The 18,150-nt window shown below is 48.8% G+C and overlaps 1 protein-coding gene across 1 annotated transcript; it reads right to left on the bottom strand.

Moving 5' to 3' along the window:
- Positions 1-3,785: 3,785 nt before the first annotated feature.
- LOC147651069 (uncharacterized) lies at positions 3,786-11,176 on the bottom strand. The gene is made up of 16 exons (XM_086845839.1): positions 11,101-11,176; positions 10,734-11,005; positions 10,314-10,405; positions 10,127-10,228; positions 9,723-9,847; positions 9,484-9,646; positions 9,291-9,397; positions 8,961-9,074; positions 8,696-8,814; positions 7,451-8,536; positions 6,845-7,130; positions 5,810-5,928; positions 5,290-5,361; positions 4,988-5,075; positions 4,197-4,278; positions 3,786-3,978 (listed from the first exon to the last, which is right to left on the bottom strand). Exons 2-10 carry the CDS (start codon positions 10,774-10,776, stop codon positions 7,497-7,499), a joined length of 1,905 nt encoding a protein of 634 aa, XP_086701965.1. The 5' UTR covers positions 10,777-11,005; positions 11,101-11,176; the 3' UTR covers positions 3,786-3,978; positions 4,197-4,278; positions 4,988-5,075; positions 5,290-5,361; positions 5,810-5,928; positions 6,845-7,130; positions 7,451-7,496.
- Between the last annotated feature and the right edge of the window lie 6,974 nt (positions 11,177-18,150).

Here is an 18,150-nt window from a genome sequence, read left to right as displayed (position 1 = left end):
GTTAAGCCTCCAACCCCTGTAACAGTAACCATACTAGGCAACAAAGGCCATTCCTGGGGCCAATACTGTGGAGCAACAATGCTTGAGTCCACTCCAGTATCCAATAATCCTTCTAATTGATGGGATTCTCCGTTATAATTGAGAACAACTGTTTGCTTGGTTCGAGTATTTAAGTCCAGAGTAAGTAATGTAAGTCCTCCTGTAGAACCAAATCCACCTGTACCCTGTCATTGATTTTTCAATGGTGTCAACTGATGGGTATATTGCGGTAGTGGCACCAATTGTGCAATTCGCTGTCCCTTATCAATTCTGGCTGGTGGTGCCAGCGTATATGCCATGATATATATTTCACCAGAATAGTCCACATCAATTACTCCAGGTAAAATAAACAGTCCCATTAGACTAGCAGATGAATGTCCCAACACTACTGCACCCACAGCTTTTCCATTTATTATCACTGGTCCAATAATTCCCATGGGAATCTTGTAGGGCTGGGATGTCAATAAATCCCCAGTCACTGAGGCTGCCAGGTCCAGGCCGAGGCTCCCTGCTGTGGCAGGCTGGAGGGAAGTTGAAGCACTGATGTTCCGGCAGCTGCTATTTGTGTCCTGGCGCGGCGGCTCCTCGCGCTGGCCTTCCCACTTCCCGATCGCCGGCGGCAGACATTATCAGTGTGGGTATTGGACCGACACTGATTGCCCCAAACAGAGGGTACAGTACATTCCTTCCCAATATGTCCAAGGTTGCCACAGCGAAAACATTTGAGTCGGGAGGCTGGAATCCTGCCATTGTTGGTTGTAGCTGCTTGTAGGGGTGCAAGAGCTGCTAAAACCTGACTCTGAGTAGCTGCAGCCTGCTTTCTAACCCTTGCCCTAGTTCTTTAATTGCCTGGACTAACATTGCCTGTGAGCCCACCGGTATATTAGACATCCTTTCTAATGCCTCTTCAATAGTCCAGGTAGCATTTAGGGAATTTAAAACTGACCTGGTTGCTGCATTACAACTTTGTAAGGCACATGGTTTTAATAATGCTCCCCTCATATATTCAGGAACACCTGCCCGCTCTATAGCTGCAGCCGCTTTATCAATAAATGCTCCAAATGGCTCATCTGGCCCTTGTTTAATACCCATATAAGATGGAAAACCTCCTGGCTCCTTAATCCGATCAAATGCAGCTTGCACTAACCGCATCCCTTCTCTCAACTTGTCTAGCCCCAGAATAGCTTGTGCTTCCACTTGACTATATGCTCCTAATCCTGTAAGTTCTTCCAAAGTTAGCCCATGCAGTGGATCACCTGCCTGTCTTTGCACATTTACACTTTCTTGACAATAAGCTTGCCAGTGTGCATTAAACAACTGCTGATGCTGACTAAGAATCAATTTCATAATACTCCTACAATCTGCAGGCAACAAAATCTGTGTAGCCCACAAATAATCAATCCTTTGTCTAACCGGTTCACTGGTCACTCCAAACTGACTGACTGTAGATCGCAACTGTGCTAACCACTTCCAATCTAAAGCTGTCATTTGAGCTTGTATTCCTCCCCGTTGAATCGGTGCAAAGGTTACAGGACATGCTACTTCCAATACAGCGTCTGCTATTTCCTGATCACCCTCTTGCAAAATATTCCGTGCCAATGCAGCCCATGTCTCCCTTCTTTCCCGTGCAATAGCCTCACCTAACTCATGCCCTACCTCAGGATTTCTCATAGGGGAGGGTGGTAACGGTGCCGAAGGCTCCGTTCCAGAAGCAAGGTTAGTAGGTGAAGGTATTGAAGATGGCACAAAAGGATTAGTAGCTGCGGCAGGGGTCAGTGATGGCGCGGGGTGAGTCAAAATTACTGTATTCGTGGAGGGTGGCAATGGACACTCATTCATTCCCTCTAATAATCTATTTTTTGACATAGCTGCAGATGCCTTTGTGGCAGCTGCCTCTTCAGCCTGATACTGCAAAAGAACATTATGAACTGTCCGCCACAGTTTTTCCATTTTTTTTAGCAGTTCTATCATCATTTAAAACAGCTTCCCACAATTTATCTCCAAATTTTTGCCACTCACTTAATTCATGAACTGTATGGGGATTCTGAAAACACCCCCGGGCATACCCATAAGCAAGAAGTCCAGGAAGCTCCTTGCACAAATCAAAATCTTTAACCTGTCGCTTTTCTAAAAGGCAGGTAAATAAATCATATGCTGCTTGCCTTTCCATCTTAAAGTCAGCGCGCACTGTTGCAGCCCCTACAAAGTTTCAGCAGCACCTTACAGCAGGACTCTTCTATAAGGACGCCTGGGGCGCGGCAACGTTGCTTTTTGACCAGGACTCTCCTGTGAGGTTGCCTGGAACACGGCACAGCTGTTGCGTTTGGCCGTCCTTGCTGCGGAGGACCCGTCCCCTGACACCAACTCCCTTGGCTGACTCCAACTCCTTTTTAAGGTCCCAAAGATCCCAAAGGTCCCAAAGGTCCCTGCTGTTTGGGCACCTTGATGAGTTCGGCGGAAGAAATGCAGCACTCAATATGAATGATCAGCAAGTCTCATTTATTGGTAACTCTAAAACCACTTATATAGCATCAATAATTAGGCTCATACCTAGTGCAAAAGCAAGTTCGTTATTGGATATTTTCATTTAAGGTCAACTCCACCTAATTCCACATTCCTGTGATCGCTCACCTATGCTGAATTCACATTCTTCTGATCACAGCGTCCTGTTCTCAGTTAACAGTTATCACTAAGGTCTTCCTGACTTTGCAACATCTCACACTAACCGAACTCTACTGTCTAATTCTTTCCCAGCTAACTGCTGCATGGGAACATGACCTTTGCTAGCTAGCCATTGCTCTCTACTGTTCTAACAATGTAATGCTGGGATTTGATACAGTTGCCCCTCAAATACCCCAGGTAAAGGGAGCTGAGTGCTTCGATTCCACAGAAACCATGAGACAGTATCAAGACAAGTATGCTGCTATGTAGCAGCACTCTTTTTTTCTGCCATGGAGAGAGAGGAGACCGTGGTGTTCCTGCACAGGGACTCACCCCTGACCAGAATCATGTGTGACAGGGAGCAGGAGGGCCCTGATGGCAGGGAGCCAGGTGAGGGCAAAGCAGCCCCTCCCACAGCCTGGCCCAGGGGCTGTCAGGGTGGCCAGCGTGGGGCCCAGAGCAGAGGCCAAAGGAGGCAGGAGCTGCTCAGCCAGGCCAGGGCTGGCAGCCTCCTTCCTCCTCAAGTGGGGCCCAGCTGGGCCAGGGGGCAGCTGTTGGGAGCCCCGTGCCCGCAATGGCCGCTGTTCTCCAAGGCCTCCGGCCCTGCCCATCAGGCAGGCACGCAGGCAGGGACAGAGCAGCTCTTGGCGTCGATGCTGCAGGCTGAAAGCCCCATGGAGCTGCTCATGCCCGCTGCCATTGGCTCTGTCCCCTGCAGCATGCCTGCTGTGTCGCCGTGCAGAAGCTGACCCCTGTGCTTCCCCTGGCCCTGGCAAGTGCCCCTGTGCTGCTTCTGTGCTGTCCAGGGCACCCACGGGCGTTGCTCGCGCCTGAGAGCGACCAGAACCAGCGGGGAGTGTGACAGCTCTGCTGCTCTGGGCTCGGCTGTCAGGCCAAGCCCCTGGGGCTGGGGGCAGTGTCCTTTTGGGCTTGGCAGAGCCCGTAGGCTCCTGGAGGGCTGGGGGCACTGCTGCGGCCCAGCCTGGCCCAGGCCTGGGAGGCCTTTGACATTGCTGTTAGATCCTTGAAAGGATTTAAAAGGTAAGGTTGTTTGGCAGCTTCTTCAAGGAACAAATATGACACGATTCTTTTCAAGAAAGGGTTTATTAGTTTGGGTTCAGTTTCCCTATGGAATTCTTATGCTTCCTTAGACGATCCAGAAATTAATGAAAATCTAACATATTCCTAGGAGAAGTTTTTGAATCCACTACTTGCAGAAGTCTCTAAATTCATTGTTTCTCTTAAACACTTCCCTTACATCTAGTTAGCTAGCTGCTCCTGTAACAGAGAGAGATGCAGTGGTTTACTTGGCTGGACATCACAACATCATGTTACACACACCAGTATACCAACACCCATTTGTTCCCTGACAGTTCCAAAGTTTCAGGCTCTTCTGGAGGTCCTGAATTAATTTTGCATGCACATCCATAGCCGTGTTCCCTCCCCATGCTCAGCATTCAGCCACAGTTACAAGGGAACAGATGTTCCATACTCACCTCAAGCAATAAATCTACATATGTCTTCCCAACCCACTTTGTCTTCACTGAGCTCTACAGATCTACAAAATAACTTTAGGCCCTGTGCACAAAAGAAAACACAACACCAATCAATAGGGTTCAACCCTTCTGATTCGGCTGCTGCTCCCAACAATCATGAATGAACAACACGATAAAGTCAGTAGCTCTATCCTCCACGTCCCTCCTATTCTCTTGCCCCCCACCACATGTTGGCTCCAGCAGAAATGTTCCCTACTGCAGCCTGGTGTACTAAGAAAAATGAAAGGCAGCAGCTGTCTCCCTGAACATGCTGCAATCTAAATTGCAGTGAAACAGCAGCTCTTGCATTAAATGCTCAGCAGCAGGATCCCACAGCTGGCCCCAGAAGTGCTGCCTGCCAGGGGCTGAGATCTCCATTCTGATACACCCTGCAAATCAGACGGGCTGGAAGATTGCAGGGCAGTAACTGTATGAACACAGCCATACATTTCATCCGCGTTATCTAGCAAGTCTCAAGAAACAAACGTCATTTAAGCCTGTCTTGAGACTATATTCTACAAAATAGAACAAGCAATTGTTTTGGTGGCCTGTGTAATTTTTGGGGGCTGTGTATGGTTTTTTTTGTTGTTGTTGTCTTTGTTTTTAAATCGAAAATTCACTGGCTTCAGAAGAGCAAGCCCCAGATTCATTAGGATGAAGAACTGCACGGACGTATGTGGCTGACAAGAACACTCGGCATGTCTAACAGTAACACCAGAAAGACAGGAAAAAGTTAAAGGAGATAGACCTACCTGAAAGGATCCCAAATGTCTCGCTAACCTGTCTAGTGACTATTTTTCTGCTAAGCTCTAAACGTTCCTATAGCTATGAGGTAATTATCTGAAAGAAAGGAAAGACAGAAAGCTGCTCAGCCTTTATTTTTTACCAGGACTGTCTCATGGGATTCTACCACAACTTTGACCACAAGAAAGGATGGCAAATTTTGACTACAGAGCATTCATAACCAGGCAGCATTTTTTTCTCCTTACTCAAGTCCAGTAAGGGTTTAAAAGGGAAAAATATACAAAAGGGGACTGAAGAAGTTGTGTCGTACCTCTTTAGGCATTCGTCATCTATGGAGAAGAAGAAAACTCTAGCACTTTCTGTGCGTGGTAGAGAAAGAACCCTAGACAAGTACAAAGGGGTTTTAGCATCCTAAAAGGTCCTATCAAATCCCATGGGCACGAGTTAGAGCTGTAGTGCCTCAGAGAAATGGGATACACGGAAGAGCTTTCCTGCATAGTATGCAAATAAAGCCTTCTATAAAAAGACCCCACGTTTGACACAAAAACTGACTGTGTCTTTGCCTTGTGGCCAAACTCAGTTTGGGGTTGGCCAAACCAAAACTACCCAGTCCATTTCTTGTGCTCAGCTTCTCTCTCTTTACATTCAACTTCACATCCAATGGGCTGCTGGGACTCTGGACTCCACACAGCACCAATGGTTTTCCAAGATGACTTTCCTTGCTCAGAGGTGTGCAGTGTCAGTTTCCCATTTCCTCAGTGCTGCCACTAATATTCCCACAGCATCCAACTACTACAGCCAAGTAGACAACAAATACAAATGGAACTTGCCTTTCTTGGTGCTTTGCAATTTCTGACATCATCAGCACCCTCAGAAGTGATGTCTTGGAAATGTGAATCCTCTTGCCACGTGACTTTTTCCGGTTTTATCGTTCCAAGTATGTGAGGCCCTGCAAAACCAGCAGCAAAAGAGAAAGAAAGCCAAAACCAGATTATTTCTCTGCTTGCCAGGAAAAATTCCTTCTTTCAAGTGAAATATTTATACCGGGAAAGACAGATTTAGGAAGGACAGAATCTTCCTCTCCCTGATTTTCTGAGCTGTAGCTCTGCTCCAGGATCTTCCACTTTCTTCTAGGCATCTCCTATGTATTCTTAAATATTTATCATTGCATCCAGAAGACAGTGAATAGCTCCTGAATACAGCACAAGTGTGGTGGGCTTGTTGCTTTGTGTTGTTGCACTTTAATATTTTGGATAACTCGGCACGGTTTCCTTTCATTCCTACCTGACTGTGACTTGATTAAATATTCCTTCATCTTCATTTCATAAGGCCTCATTTTATCTGAGGTTAGGACACCCCAATGATCCTTCAGTGTCATTCAGTTTCCTTTTTCTGAAGGTCCAGGAATAGAATTTGGTAACTAACAGAATGTTCATGGAGCTTGCGGTCAACTCCAGGATTTTGCTTCTCCCTCTACCTTAACACCCATTTTCCTTAAAATCCTCTTGGGCTCTAGGTAACTTGGTATGACTGCTGTGTCACCTTTTTCCTTGTTTGAGAAGTTTAGGGCACAACAAGAAGCTTTTTCACCACTCTGCAAAAATCCCAATGCCTTCTCAAGGCGTGCACCTCGAAATTCCTGAGATGCAAGCAGGAGTTACCTCTCATTAATCTCCCACAACCTTGGCAAGTAGAAATGAAGATCAAAATACTTCTGCATAATTACTAACTTCTGCTGCTGAAAATCCTCTGGATTTAATCCTCTGGATTAAAATCCTCTGACCTTCTTCACACCATATTGCTCTACAGTGCCTGCCAGAAGCTGTTCCTTAGAAATGGCTCCGTTAGGAGGGTTCTGCTGTTACCTTCTTTGATGCCCAACTCCTCTGTGTCTTCAAAGAAGGAAAACTTGAAAGCACTCGACTCCTGAGTTCCGTCGTTTTCAGGCAAAGGTCCCAGACCTTCGTCTGGGGCAGAGTCCTGCGCATCCTCTTGGTCCCAGGCTATTTCCACAGTCTTTTCCGGTTTGACCTTTGAAGGTCCAAGCAAGTCTTTTAAATCAGCAGCAGTGTCGCAGTCGATTTCTCCAGACACTTGAGGCAGTGTCTCACTCTCTTCCTTCTCCCTCTGCTTTACTGAAGAAAGGCTTTACTGAAATGAGATTGATCAAGGATAGCAACACAGCCCACGGCCTTTTCAAAGACAGCTTCCCTAAGAGCCACCTTGCTCGTCATGTCTCCCTAAACGTATCCAAGCCATTAAGGACTGGTTCACTTTCAAGGGGAAGCAGTGGGGAAATATCTGTCTAAAGGCAGCAATGAGTGTCCTTTTTAATTAGCTATGTCCTCAGGTGGCTTTTCCCTTCACAATACATGGTAACATAGAAATCAAGGATCATAGAAATGCCAAGAGCTAATCTGGGTTTTCCACAGACCTGCAAATCTCAAGGTCCCTGTACTCACCCTTCTCACCTTCACTTACAGCCACCAACAGAGGGACTAGAAAGAGAAGATGACACTACGTGCTGCTGTTAGAGGTCCGAGTTGAGGCCCGACGTGGCTGGCGGGAGCGGTTGCTCCAGCGCGACGTCCCCGACGGTGTCCCCCTGCGCCTGGGCCTCTCAGCGCTGGCTGCTGTCCTCCTGCTCCCGTCCTGCCGACTCCTGGACCGGACAGGTCGGTTTGAGGCCCAACGTTGCAGGCGGGAGCGGCTGCGTCTGGGGGACGTCCCCGAGGATGTCTCCCTTTGCCTGCGCCTCTCAGCATTTGCTGCTGTCCTCCTGTTCCTGTCCTGGAGACCGCTGGACTGGACAGGTCGATTCGAGACTTGACGTGGTAGTCGGGAGCGGCTGCGTCTGGGGGCTGCCTGCGATGGTGCCTCCCTTTGCCTGGGCCTCTCTGCCCTCGATGTTGTGCTGCTGCTCCTGTCTCGGCGACTCCTCGACCGGGCAGGTGGACTCTGGGCCTGAGCTTCCTGGCGGGATCGGCTGAGTCTGGGGGCTGCCCGCGATGGTGTCTGCCTTTGCCTGGGCCTCTCTGTCCTTGATGTTGTCCTGCTGCTCTGGTCACAGTGACTCCTTGACCAGACAGGTGGACTTAAGGCCCGAGCTTGACAGCAGGGGCAGCTGCATCTGGGGGAAGCCTGCGATGGTGTGTCCCTGGGCCTGGGCCTCTCAGCCCTTGGTCTTGTCTCGCTGCTCCTGTCACGGCGACTCCGTGACCGGACGGGTCTATCTGGGGCCCGACTCTGCTGGCGAGAGCGGCTTCGCTTGCGGTCAGGCCCAGCACGCCTGGAATGGACCCTGTCCTCAGGGCCCATGGAGCTGCTGTGTCTTGGCCTTGATGTGCTTGGGCTGCTGCTGTCTGCCAAGGATGAGGCTGCACGCTGGGGGCTGCTGTGACTGCTGGCCTCTGGAGATGGAGAACGGGGAGCCAGAGCTGATGACACCGGGCTGCTGGTGGGGCTGATGGCCTCAGATTCTGAGAGGCCCTGAGAAGATTCCAGTCCTGACTGTCCGGTCAGGCTGGGGCCATTGAGCTCCGGCTCATCCCTGGCACCTGTAAGAGCAAACAAGAATGTCCGAGGCCTGCCAGGCCTGGAGCAGGCCATGCCCGACCAGAGCACTGCCCCCAGCCCTCCAGGAGCCCATGGGCTTTGCCATGCCCAGCCTGGGCACTGGCCCCAGCCCAGGGACACCCGCCTGCTTTGCCTCATACCCGTGCCGAGACCAGCACAGCTCTCACACTCCCAGTGGGTTGTCCTCACTGTCAGGCCAGAGCAGCGCCTGTGGGTGCCCTCAGCAGCACAGGAGGAGCACAAGAGCAGCTCCCAGGGCCTGGGAAAACAAACGGGTTGATAGCACTGAAGACAAAGTGTCCCAGCATGGGATTGTGCAGCCCAGCACCACCGGCTCCTTCTGCTTTGAGCCCTTCCTGAGACACAGGTTCCCTGCAGAGCCCCGGGTGCAGCTTCCCAACTCACCCCTCTTCCTCTGCCTCCTCCCTGCCTCCTGGGTAAAGGCATTCCCTGGCATTGCACCTGCTGTGCCTCTCTCCTAGATCCGCAAAGGCATTGTTGTCTTCCCATGTTGGCCCTCTGATGGAGAAAGGAAAAGCTGATGTGTTTCTTCTGCCCTGCCCTCACGGAGGTAACAGGGTGACCCTGCTCTTCCTCCAATGCTTTTCCAAGTCCCCTGAGAAGCGCAAGTCCAGACTCCCTGGATGGGGCAGGGCTTGGACTGCTGGGGCAGGGCCTGGCACAGCACGGCACTTGCACCCTCCTGCCTTGTGAGCCCCGCAGAAGGACACCAACCTGATGGGGGTGCGGATCCCCATGCGGAACATCTCCACAAGGAATTCCTCATGATCTCTGCAGAGGGGGCAGCTGAAGTGCAAAAGACCAGCGCGCATGGCCTGTCCCTGCAGGGCAAACAGAAGCAGTGTGAGCCAGGCCCTGGTGCTGCTGAGCACCTGCTGTGTCCCAGGCCTGAGGGCATGGCTCCCACCTGGAGGCAGTCCCTGTGGAACCAGGCTCTTTTGCACGTCGGGCACACGATGGTCTTGAAGGTCATTCTGTCCTCCACTGGCTCCATGCAGATGGGGCATTCGGTGCCCGGCTCTGGAGTCACCTGCACCATCTGCAGTGGACGGTGTCCAGGGCAGAAGGACCTGGGGACAAAGGGATAGGCCTAATGAGAAAGTCTCGGTCCTTCCCCAAGGGTGGCCAGAAGGGGAGAGGAGCTACCTGTATGGGGCAATGTACTGCGTGACACAGCCGCCCTCCTTGGCACAGGGCAGGTGGAACCATCTGTTGCAGCCTTCCTTGCAGCACAGGATGGTGGCCCCGCTCTGGCCGCAGACGCAGCAGTGCTGGAATGAGCCAGGCAGCCCCATCAGCGGCAGCCTGGGGACCTCCCCAGGCCGCCCCAGGGCTGCAGGCAGGGAGCAGGATGGGGCCGCTGCTGGCGCTCAGCCCACAGAGCCAGCTGGTGAGGGGAGCTCCTGTGCCAGAGGCTCCACGGAGCTGCTGGGAGCCAGACTTTGTCCCACAGCCGGCTGCATGGCCGGCCTTCCTTGCTGGGGCTCTGGGCTAAGCTCTGGCCAGCCTCTCCTGGCACAAATCTCCCTGCTCTTTTGCCAGGCCCTCACCTTCCATGCCGCCCGCCTGACTGCAAGCTGGATATCTGGAAGGAGGAAACCCAGGAGTCCAACACATTTTTTTGCTTGCCGGAAAAGCAGCGTGGCAAAATACTGCAGAAAATGGGAAGAGCTGATGAGGACAGGGTGGCAGGGACTGCCCCTTGCAGTGCTGGAGGGAGTGCCCGGAGCCACTCACCAGGCAGAAGATGTGGGCATAGAGCCCGTATTTCTCCTGTTTGTCGCCGCAGGTGTCCGGGTCAGCCTCTGAACGGCGACACAGCAGGCATGCTGCAGGGGACAGACACAATGGCAGCCGGCGTCAGCAGCTCTGTGGAGCTCTCAGCCCGCAGCATCGGCCCCAAGGGCTGCTCTGTCCCTGCCTGCGTGCCTGCCTGATGGGCAGGGCTGGAGGCCTTGGAGAGCAGCGGCCATTGCGGGCACGGGGCTCCCAACAGCTGCCCCCTGGCCCAGCTGGGCCCCACTTGAGGAGGAAGGAGGCTGCCAGCCCTGGCCTGGCTGAGCAGCTCCTGCCTCCTTTGGCCTCTGCTCTGGGCCCCATGCTGGCCACCCCGACAGCCCCTGGGCCAGGCTGTGAGAGGGGCTGCTTTGCCCTCACCTTGCTCTCTGCCATCAGAGCCCTCCTGCTCCCTGTCGCACATGGCGGCTGTCAGCTCTGAGTCCCTGTCCAGGAACGCCGCTGTCTCCGCCAGGTGCTGGTCCTCTCTCTGTGGGAGGAAGAAAAGTGATGGGAGTTTGGAGAACAGGCCCAGAGCTACGAGGGTGCTACTCCCTGGTCAGCCCTGCGTGAGCCCTGCTCCTGTCCGCCTTCTGCTCCCGTCGTCGCGCTGAGGAACACCGCCGTCTCCTCTGGATATTCCTGCGCTGATTCTGGGAAGGGAGAGGCAGGTGAGCCTGCAGCACAGGCCCAGAGGCCCGAGGTGTGGGGCCCCTCTGGTCCCTGGGCAGCTGCTTCCCTGTCTTACCTTCTCCTCCCGTTGCCAGGTCGCACTGACACACGGCCTGAGCCCAGCCTTCCCTTTTGGGGCTTTGGTCGCACGCGTCACAATGGCCACTCTGACGTCAGCATCATGCTCCCAAGATTCAAGCAGCCATGGCCTCACATGACCGGTAGCCACTTGCGGCCACCCCCTTGGCAACCGAGGTTCTGACATGGTTCCAAGCCTTTGGTCAGCGCGGAACCAGGGCAGAGACTCCTGCAGCAAGTGCAGGGTCCAATCCCAGGCTCCAGGGCAGCCATCGAGGGTGGCACTGTAGGCACAAAGGTGCTGTTCAGGCATGGCCACCCCAGGGCTCCTGCCCCTGGCAGTCGGTTGCCCAGAGAGCTTGTGCAGAGTCTCTTGCAATGCACAGATTCCAAACCTGCTCTTGGTGCACCGACATGTTCCTCTAGACCTCTCGGCAATAAACTGAGATGAACCTGATTTCATGCCCGTGCTGATCACTGTTGGGAACAGGAGATAAAGCTGGGGACCACGTCAGCTGCCTCCCAACCGCAATTCGCCTGTCATCTAATAATCTAATAACTTTGACATTTTGTATTAAAAATTTAGTATTAAGTATTAGTATTAAGCTCCCGAGAAACATCATCTTTTACACTGACTCAGTGGAAACCCAGAGAATTCCTTGGGAGTTTTCTGTGTACGTCTGACTGGAGAGGTTTCAACCGTCCTTGTCTCGGTAGTCCAAACCAGGAGGATGTTTTTCCCACAGTAAAGGAACGTTGCTAGTTTGGTCCATGTTTTCCTTCTAGCAAATATATTGAAAAAACACCGCTTCCCTAAGCACTGCCTTGCTTTTCATGTTTCCCTAAAAGTATCCAGGCCCATGAAGGAGTGGTTACCTTTCAAGGGCAATGTCTAGGTTGACTGTATGACACTGTCTCCCCTGTCATCTGCTCTATGCCCGGACATGGGTCCTGCAGCTTTAAGCTAGGCCCAGGGGATGGGGGGAAACCAGGGGTGTTCTTTTGGCTGTCTGTTCAAACACAGGTTCTCCTCCACTCTCAGCATTGATTCTTTCCCAGCAGAGATAGGGGGAGTTAAATTCTTGCTTGTAGCTAGCTTCAGTTTTGCCAGCTGAGGCAAGAAGTTGCTCAGGACTGCATAGAGCTTCCCTGCACACCCTTCATTTCCCTTTATTATGGTAAACCACCGCAATAACCTGATCAGAGATAGCCCTTTAAGGACTTTAAACGGATTGCGGCAGTTCGGCCAGCATCTTGGCTGGATCCCATGTGAGATCTTGCTTCCCTTTTCTTTTAGCCCTCTGTCTCGCCCGTCGATTCGGTTGCTTCGAACCATGGGGTGTTCCATCTTCTCGGCAGCAGGGATAACTTTCAAGGAAAGACCCTTTTTCTCGAGACTGCCGTTTTAAGAATTGCTCCCAATTTTTATTTTTTACCCCTGGGATATCACACCTGACTTTTGTCAGTGTTTTGCAACAACGTATTGCAATTATTTCAATAATATATGGTAAAGGGGTATTAGGATGATAACAATAATTTTCCGTATTTATCCCAAAAGCATAAATCTCCCACCATCGATCAGATCCTTTTTCAAATTGTCCTGTTTGCACACCTTCCTGTAATGCAATCTCAGTCAAATTTCTTTCAAACTTGTAACACTCTGTGCAAATCCCTCTTGGCGATCGACCCCACTTAGAATGTGTCTACCACTTTTCTTTACACACTTTACAAATGGAACATACTAAAGGATAACATTCACAATTTGGTACTGTACACAAGATTTGCATGTGAGAGTTCATCAGGGTCTCATCTCTATGTTGATGGTAGAGAGCGAGAAGTATCTGCTGAATTTTCTGGATCAGCTGAAGGTAAATCACTGGGATCAGCAGGTTTAGTCCATCGACTCGGCACCCAGACAGGCTGTGTGTTGGTAGACACACAAAGATAACCACGTCCCTGTCGTGGTTTTAAACTAATAACTAAGAAAATTACTTACTTCTTGCTGTGAGATATGGATTAGAACAAGAGCAAAACAGGCATACAACTTAAAAGGGAAAAAAAAGAAAGTTTATTGACAAACCACAATAATAAGAACACCAGAATAAACTTCCAGAACAACCTTTCCATCCCCTATCTACCTGTCGTTCCGATTGGGAACGGCTAGAAAGAACGACACTGGACTCTCAAGGGAGTAACAACACGAGAATTCCTTAGTTTATTGCTTCAGCTCTCTCTTATAGACAGATACGTGGAAAGTACAGAAAAGAAACTCTTATTGGCTAACAAAGTGCTACATTACCATCATTGGTCAGGGGCACTCTGCCCCCCTGACTGTCTCCTGCAAGGAGAAACAAGAGGCTGCAAAACAACACCTGCAAGGCTGTTTAGTGTCCCTGAGAATTGTTTTAATTCCTTCTCATATTTTTCCCAGGATACTTTCTCAAGCAGCCTGAGGAGCCATGCGGCCTGCAATTTGTACAGGCACTGTAGTTCAGATTTAGCATCTATATCTACCCACTATTCCCTTGTTCACATGACAACAGAGACAAAAACTCTGGAACTCTGATGGTTAAAACAGTCCCAGTTCTTGCTAGTCTTTTCACCAGTCTGTATAGAGAAACAGAAGTTTCTTCCTGTTAATTTATGGAGTTTCTCACAAGAAAACTATTTTTCTTATAGTTTTCTATTGCCCTAATGTTAGCTGCTCAGAGCTGCTATTATTAGAGTTCACTCCTCCCATTTTCACATCACTCTGAAGTATGTATGGGCCATGAGTCTAGAGATAGCATTTTTAAGGATATGTTATTCAAAGGCAAAAAAAGTCTTCTTCATCTGTTTCTGTGAGCTTCACCAGAAAACAGTTTTCTCATTGCCTCTCAAGGCTTTAAATCTCTCAACAGTTTTCTCATTGCCTCGCAAGGCTTTTAATCTCCCAGCACTTCACTATACTATAATTACTCTTTACTCAAATTTACACTTTGAGCACTATTCCTCTCTAGATCTTATATCATGAATTAAAGGAGTTCTTTTCAGGACTTCATTGTCCATCTCCATAGTTTTAACAGGGAGATATTTCAGCATAATTAAAGCATCTTCTTAATTCTCTACCTTTCTTGAAGCTTCTTTTCTTTCTTGTCACTGGTAGTTTATAAAGTCTCTTTTCATGTTGACCTTTCTCTCTCTCTCTCTCTGGATAAAAAGATTAATCCGCAAGTCTCATCTGGGTAATGAAAGAGTTAACATCTTGCCCAGGCTTTTGTAGATGGTTCGGAGATCTCTGCCGAACAGGAGCTGGAGCCGTCTGTGATGGAAAGTTCCTCATGGCTGCTCTGGAGCGTGTAGTCGCTGTTCCAACCCGCTGCAAGTCCAGGGCCTCTCTCTTTCTTCACTGGGCAGTTTCTAGTGAATTAGTTACAGCAAAACCTGCAGCCGAGCCAGAGATCGGCTCGGCCCGGCCCGGGCCCGAGGAAAACCTTCCCTGGGCCCCCCCATCTCCCGGCCGGGAGACGGGGCAGGCCCGGCCCCATCCCCGCCCGGCCGCATGGCCTGGGCAGGGACGGGAGGCCTGGGGCTCCGCCACCCTCCACAGCCAGGAAACAAAGAGAACCCAGAGAGCTCTGCTTTTACATTTTAAGGTAGGGTTCACAAGTTGATCCCACTTTTCAATGGCCTAAACTGCTGTCAATTCCCAGCAATGACCGATAATTGGTCAGGAGAAAAGACTCCAAGCACTTCCCAGCAGCTCCAACTCCCTTAAAGGTAAAGTAACTCCATGACAGTCCCCAATACAGTACCTTGCTGGGACCTCCCCACAGACCTGGTTTTGGATCTTTATAGCGAACCCATATTGGACTTTGAGTTTTCTCTGCTTCACGTGCACTATGATGTACTGCTGCAGGCAAATCACTGTTTCCAAAAATACACAGAAAATTTAAAACAAATAAACAACGTAATAATTGTTCTTGTGGATCTTTGATCTCCCTACATTTATTTGGATATTGTTTTAAGGTACCATTTGCTCGTTCTACTATTGCCTGACTTGTGGGGGAATGTGGAATCCCTGTTATGTGTTTGATTCCCCATGATTGCATCACCTGCTTAATTCTACTACTACAATAAGCAGGTCCATTGCCTGTTTTAATAGAACGTAGAACTCCCATGACTGCAAAACAATTTACTAAATGTCGCTCAACATTCCGTGCTTTCTCGCCAGATTGAGCTGTAGCCCAGATGTAATGACTATAAGTATCGACGGTGACATGTACATATTTAACTCTCCCAAACTCTGCAACATGAGTAATATCCATTTGCCACAACTCATTAGCCTGTAATCCTCTAGGGTTTACCCCAAGACCCAATCCACTGCCTTGAGTATGAAAACTACAAATAGGACATGCTTTGACAATAGCCCGAGCCTCCTCTAATGGTATCGGAAACTCCCAATGGGGACCTTTTGCATTTTGGTGAAAGATGGCATGAGCTTCTCTAGCTAATATCTGTGATGGGACAGGGCTATTTTGGGACAGTGAAACCAATCGGTCTGCCCTAGCATTTCCTTCTCCTAAACCCACATGCCATTTGTGGCTACGAATATGGATAATAGCAAAGGCAGCCATCCTCAATTTTACTGCTCTTTGAAGTTGCAAAAACAGTTCATATAAACGAAGGTTTCTTACTTCCTTTATGTCTGCATTTTCAGTACAGTCACTCACTCCTGCAACGTATGAAGAATCAGTTACCACATTAACAGGACCCTTAAACTGCACCAAAAGCCAAACAACAGCGACTAATTCCAGAATTTGTAATGTATCCTCCTTTTGAGCTGGAATAGGATGATGGTTCCATTGTCCTTGTGAATCTTGCCATATAGCAGCAGCTGTACGAGATTTCTTTCCAGCATCAGTGAACACACTTGATGCCCCTGCTGTTGGCACAAATGATCGTTTGGGCTTCTCAATCCAATTCTGCTGGCCTATCCATCGTAGTGGTATTCGAGGCACTTCCTCAGTACTGCCCACACTGCTGTTGTCAAGCAATGCTTCTTGCAGTGTCGAACTGTGAATTAAATACCAATCTAAAGTGTCCTTTTTTATTGCTACCTGAATTTCAGCTGGATCTGCACCCATAATTTGGCACAATCGCTTCCGCCCTTGTTTTATCCAATTTGCTAAAATTTCAATTTTTTGAATTAAAGTATGTCTCTGTTGTAGTGGTGGCATCAACCACTCTAATACCCATACCTCCCCTGTTTTCTTCTGTTGTTGCGTTAAGGCACCGATGAGATGTTGAGGTCCAAACCATACAGTAAGGTTAATGTCCAAGTCTGGATCTCACCTACGAACAACACCTGTCTGGATACAGTCCATTATTTTATTGAGAGCTTCTTGTTGTTCACTGGTGACCTGTATAGGTGCTGTAGGATCAGTACCCTTTAACAAAGGTCGTAAGGATTGTAAAAGCTCATTAGGAATACCCACAACAGGTTTAAGCCATTGTAAATCTCCTAGCAATCGCTGAGCATCATGAACAATATGAAGTGACATGTTTAATGACAGTTTCTGAGGGGCAACATACTGCTCAGTTAAAGTGCACCCGAGATATTTCCATGGGGACGACAGCTGTATTTTCTCAGGTGCAACAAGCAGTCCATTCTGAAGTAGTTGTGTTTGAATGTCTTTAACTTGTTTATCTGCAAAAGGTTGCGACTGAGCAAAAAGAATATGGTCCATATAATGATAAATAATAGTTGTAGGCCACTGAACACGTAGTGGCTGCAAAGCATTATCAACATCAAGCTGGCTGTCATGGGGTAGCTTTACCTTTAAGACAGCTTGGAGGGAGAGGAAGTTGAAGCTGCTGGTGGCTGATGGGAGTTTTTCCCTCCTGACCAATTATCGGTCATTTTCAAGAATTGACAGCAGATCTGACCATTAAAAAGTGAATTCAACTTGTAAACACCCCCTTAAGAAGTACAGACAGAATTCTCTTGTTCTCTTTGGTTTCCGGCTTCGGACAAGGTAGCAGGCTCTGTCTTGGCCTCCTCCCCCCCCTCTCCAGGCCTACAAGGCCGCGGGGTGGAGGGGGGGGGGAGGGAGAAGAGAAGCAGCGCTGGCCAGCCGAGCTTGGTTTTCAGTTTTTGCTGCTAGACTGAAACTTAACACCATGAACTCTTGCAGTTTTCTTAAAGCTTTTAATTCTTTTACTACCTGGATAAACATACAGATTACTCCTCTTCTCAGAAAGACAGAGAGAGAGACAATCAACATAGAGGAGACATCATAGAACCACCAAAAATAGTGAAGAAAAGAGTTAAGTTTAGATAAGAAAGAGAGAATAAGGAGATGCTTTACAGCTGAAATATCTTTCTGTTAAAGCTATGGAGATGGACAATAATAGTATAAAAAGACTCCTTTAATTCATGATAAGAGTATTAAGAGGAATGAGATATTCAAAATGTAACTTTTGAGCAGAAGAGAGAGAGAGAGAGTACTTGTGATACTGTGAGTTGCTGGAATTGAGTTGCGTGAAGATTTTGAAGCTTTAGGGGCAAAGAGAAAACTGTTTTCCAAGAAGGCTCACAGAGACAAATGAAGAAGACTTCTGCCTTTGAATAACTTATCCTTAAAAATAAGATTCCTAAACTCTGTGACCCATACACACCTTAGAGATGTGAAATGGGAAGAGAAGATCTAATGACAGATTTCCGGGCAGCTGGCATTAGAGAAATAGAAAACTATGATGAAAAATAGTTTTCTCGTGAGAAACTCCGTAAGCTAACAGAAAGAGACTTCTGTTTCTCTACAAAGACTGATGAAAGACTGTAGCAAGAATTAAGACTGTTTTTAACCACCAAAGTCCTAAAGTTATTTGTCTCTATGTTGTCGTGTGTACAGAGGAATAGTTAAGATGTAGAAGATAAGGGAGTTTTCTGAAAGTTTATTCTGGTATTCTCATTCTTGTAGTTTGTTAATAAACTGTCTTTATTCCTTTTAAGTCTTAAGCCTGTTTTGCTCTTGTTTTAATCCATATCTCACAACAAGAAATAAGT

This window comes from Cyanistes caeruleus, chromosome 11, assembly GCF_971803275.1.
Source record: "Cyanistes caeruleus chromosome 11, bCyaCae1.hap1.1, whole genome shotgun sequence".
NCBI classification, from domain to species: Eukaryota; Metazoa; Chordata; class Aves; order Passeriformes; family Paridae; genus Cyanistes; species Cyanistes caeruleus.
This window is presented reverse-complemented; position numbering and strand designations above follow the sequence as displayed.

What these genes read in the sequence shown, in the direction of transcription:
- LOC147651069 (XM_086845839.1), bottom strand. Translation starts at nt 10,776, where the DNA reads ATGTGCGACAGGGAGCAGGAGGGCTCTGATGGCAGAGAGCAAG. An exon ending in CTCTGATGGCAGAGAGCAAG is followed by an intron (nt 10,406 to 10,733) that starts GTGAGGGCAAAG and finishes TGTCCCCTGCAG; the next exon opens with CATGCCTGCTGTGTCGCCGT. An exon ending in GAGGAGGCAGAGGAAGAGGG is followed by an intron (nt 8,815 to 8,960) that starts GTGAGTTGGGAA and finishes TTGTTTTCCCAG; the next exon opens with GCCCTGGGAGCTGCTCTTGT.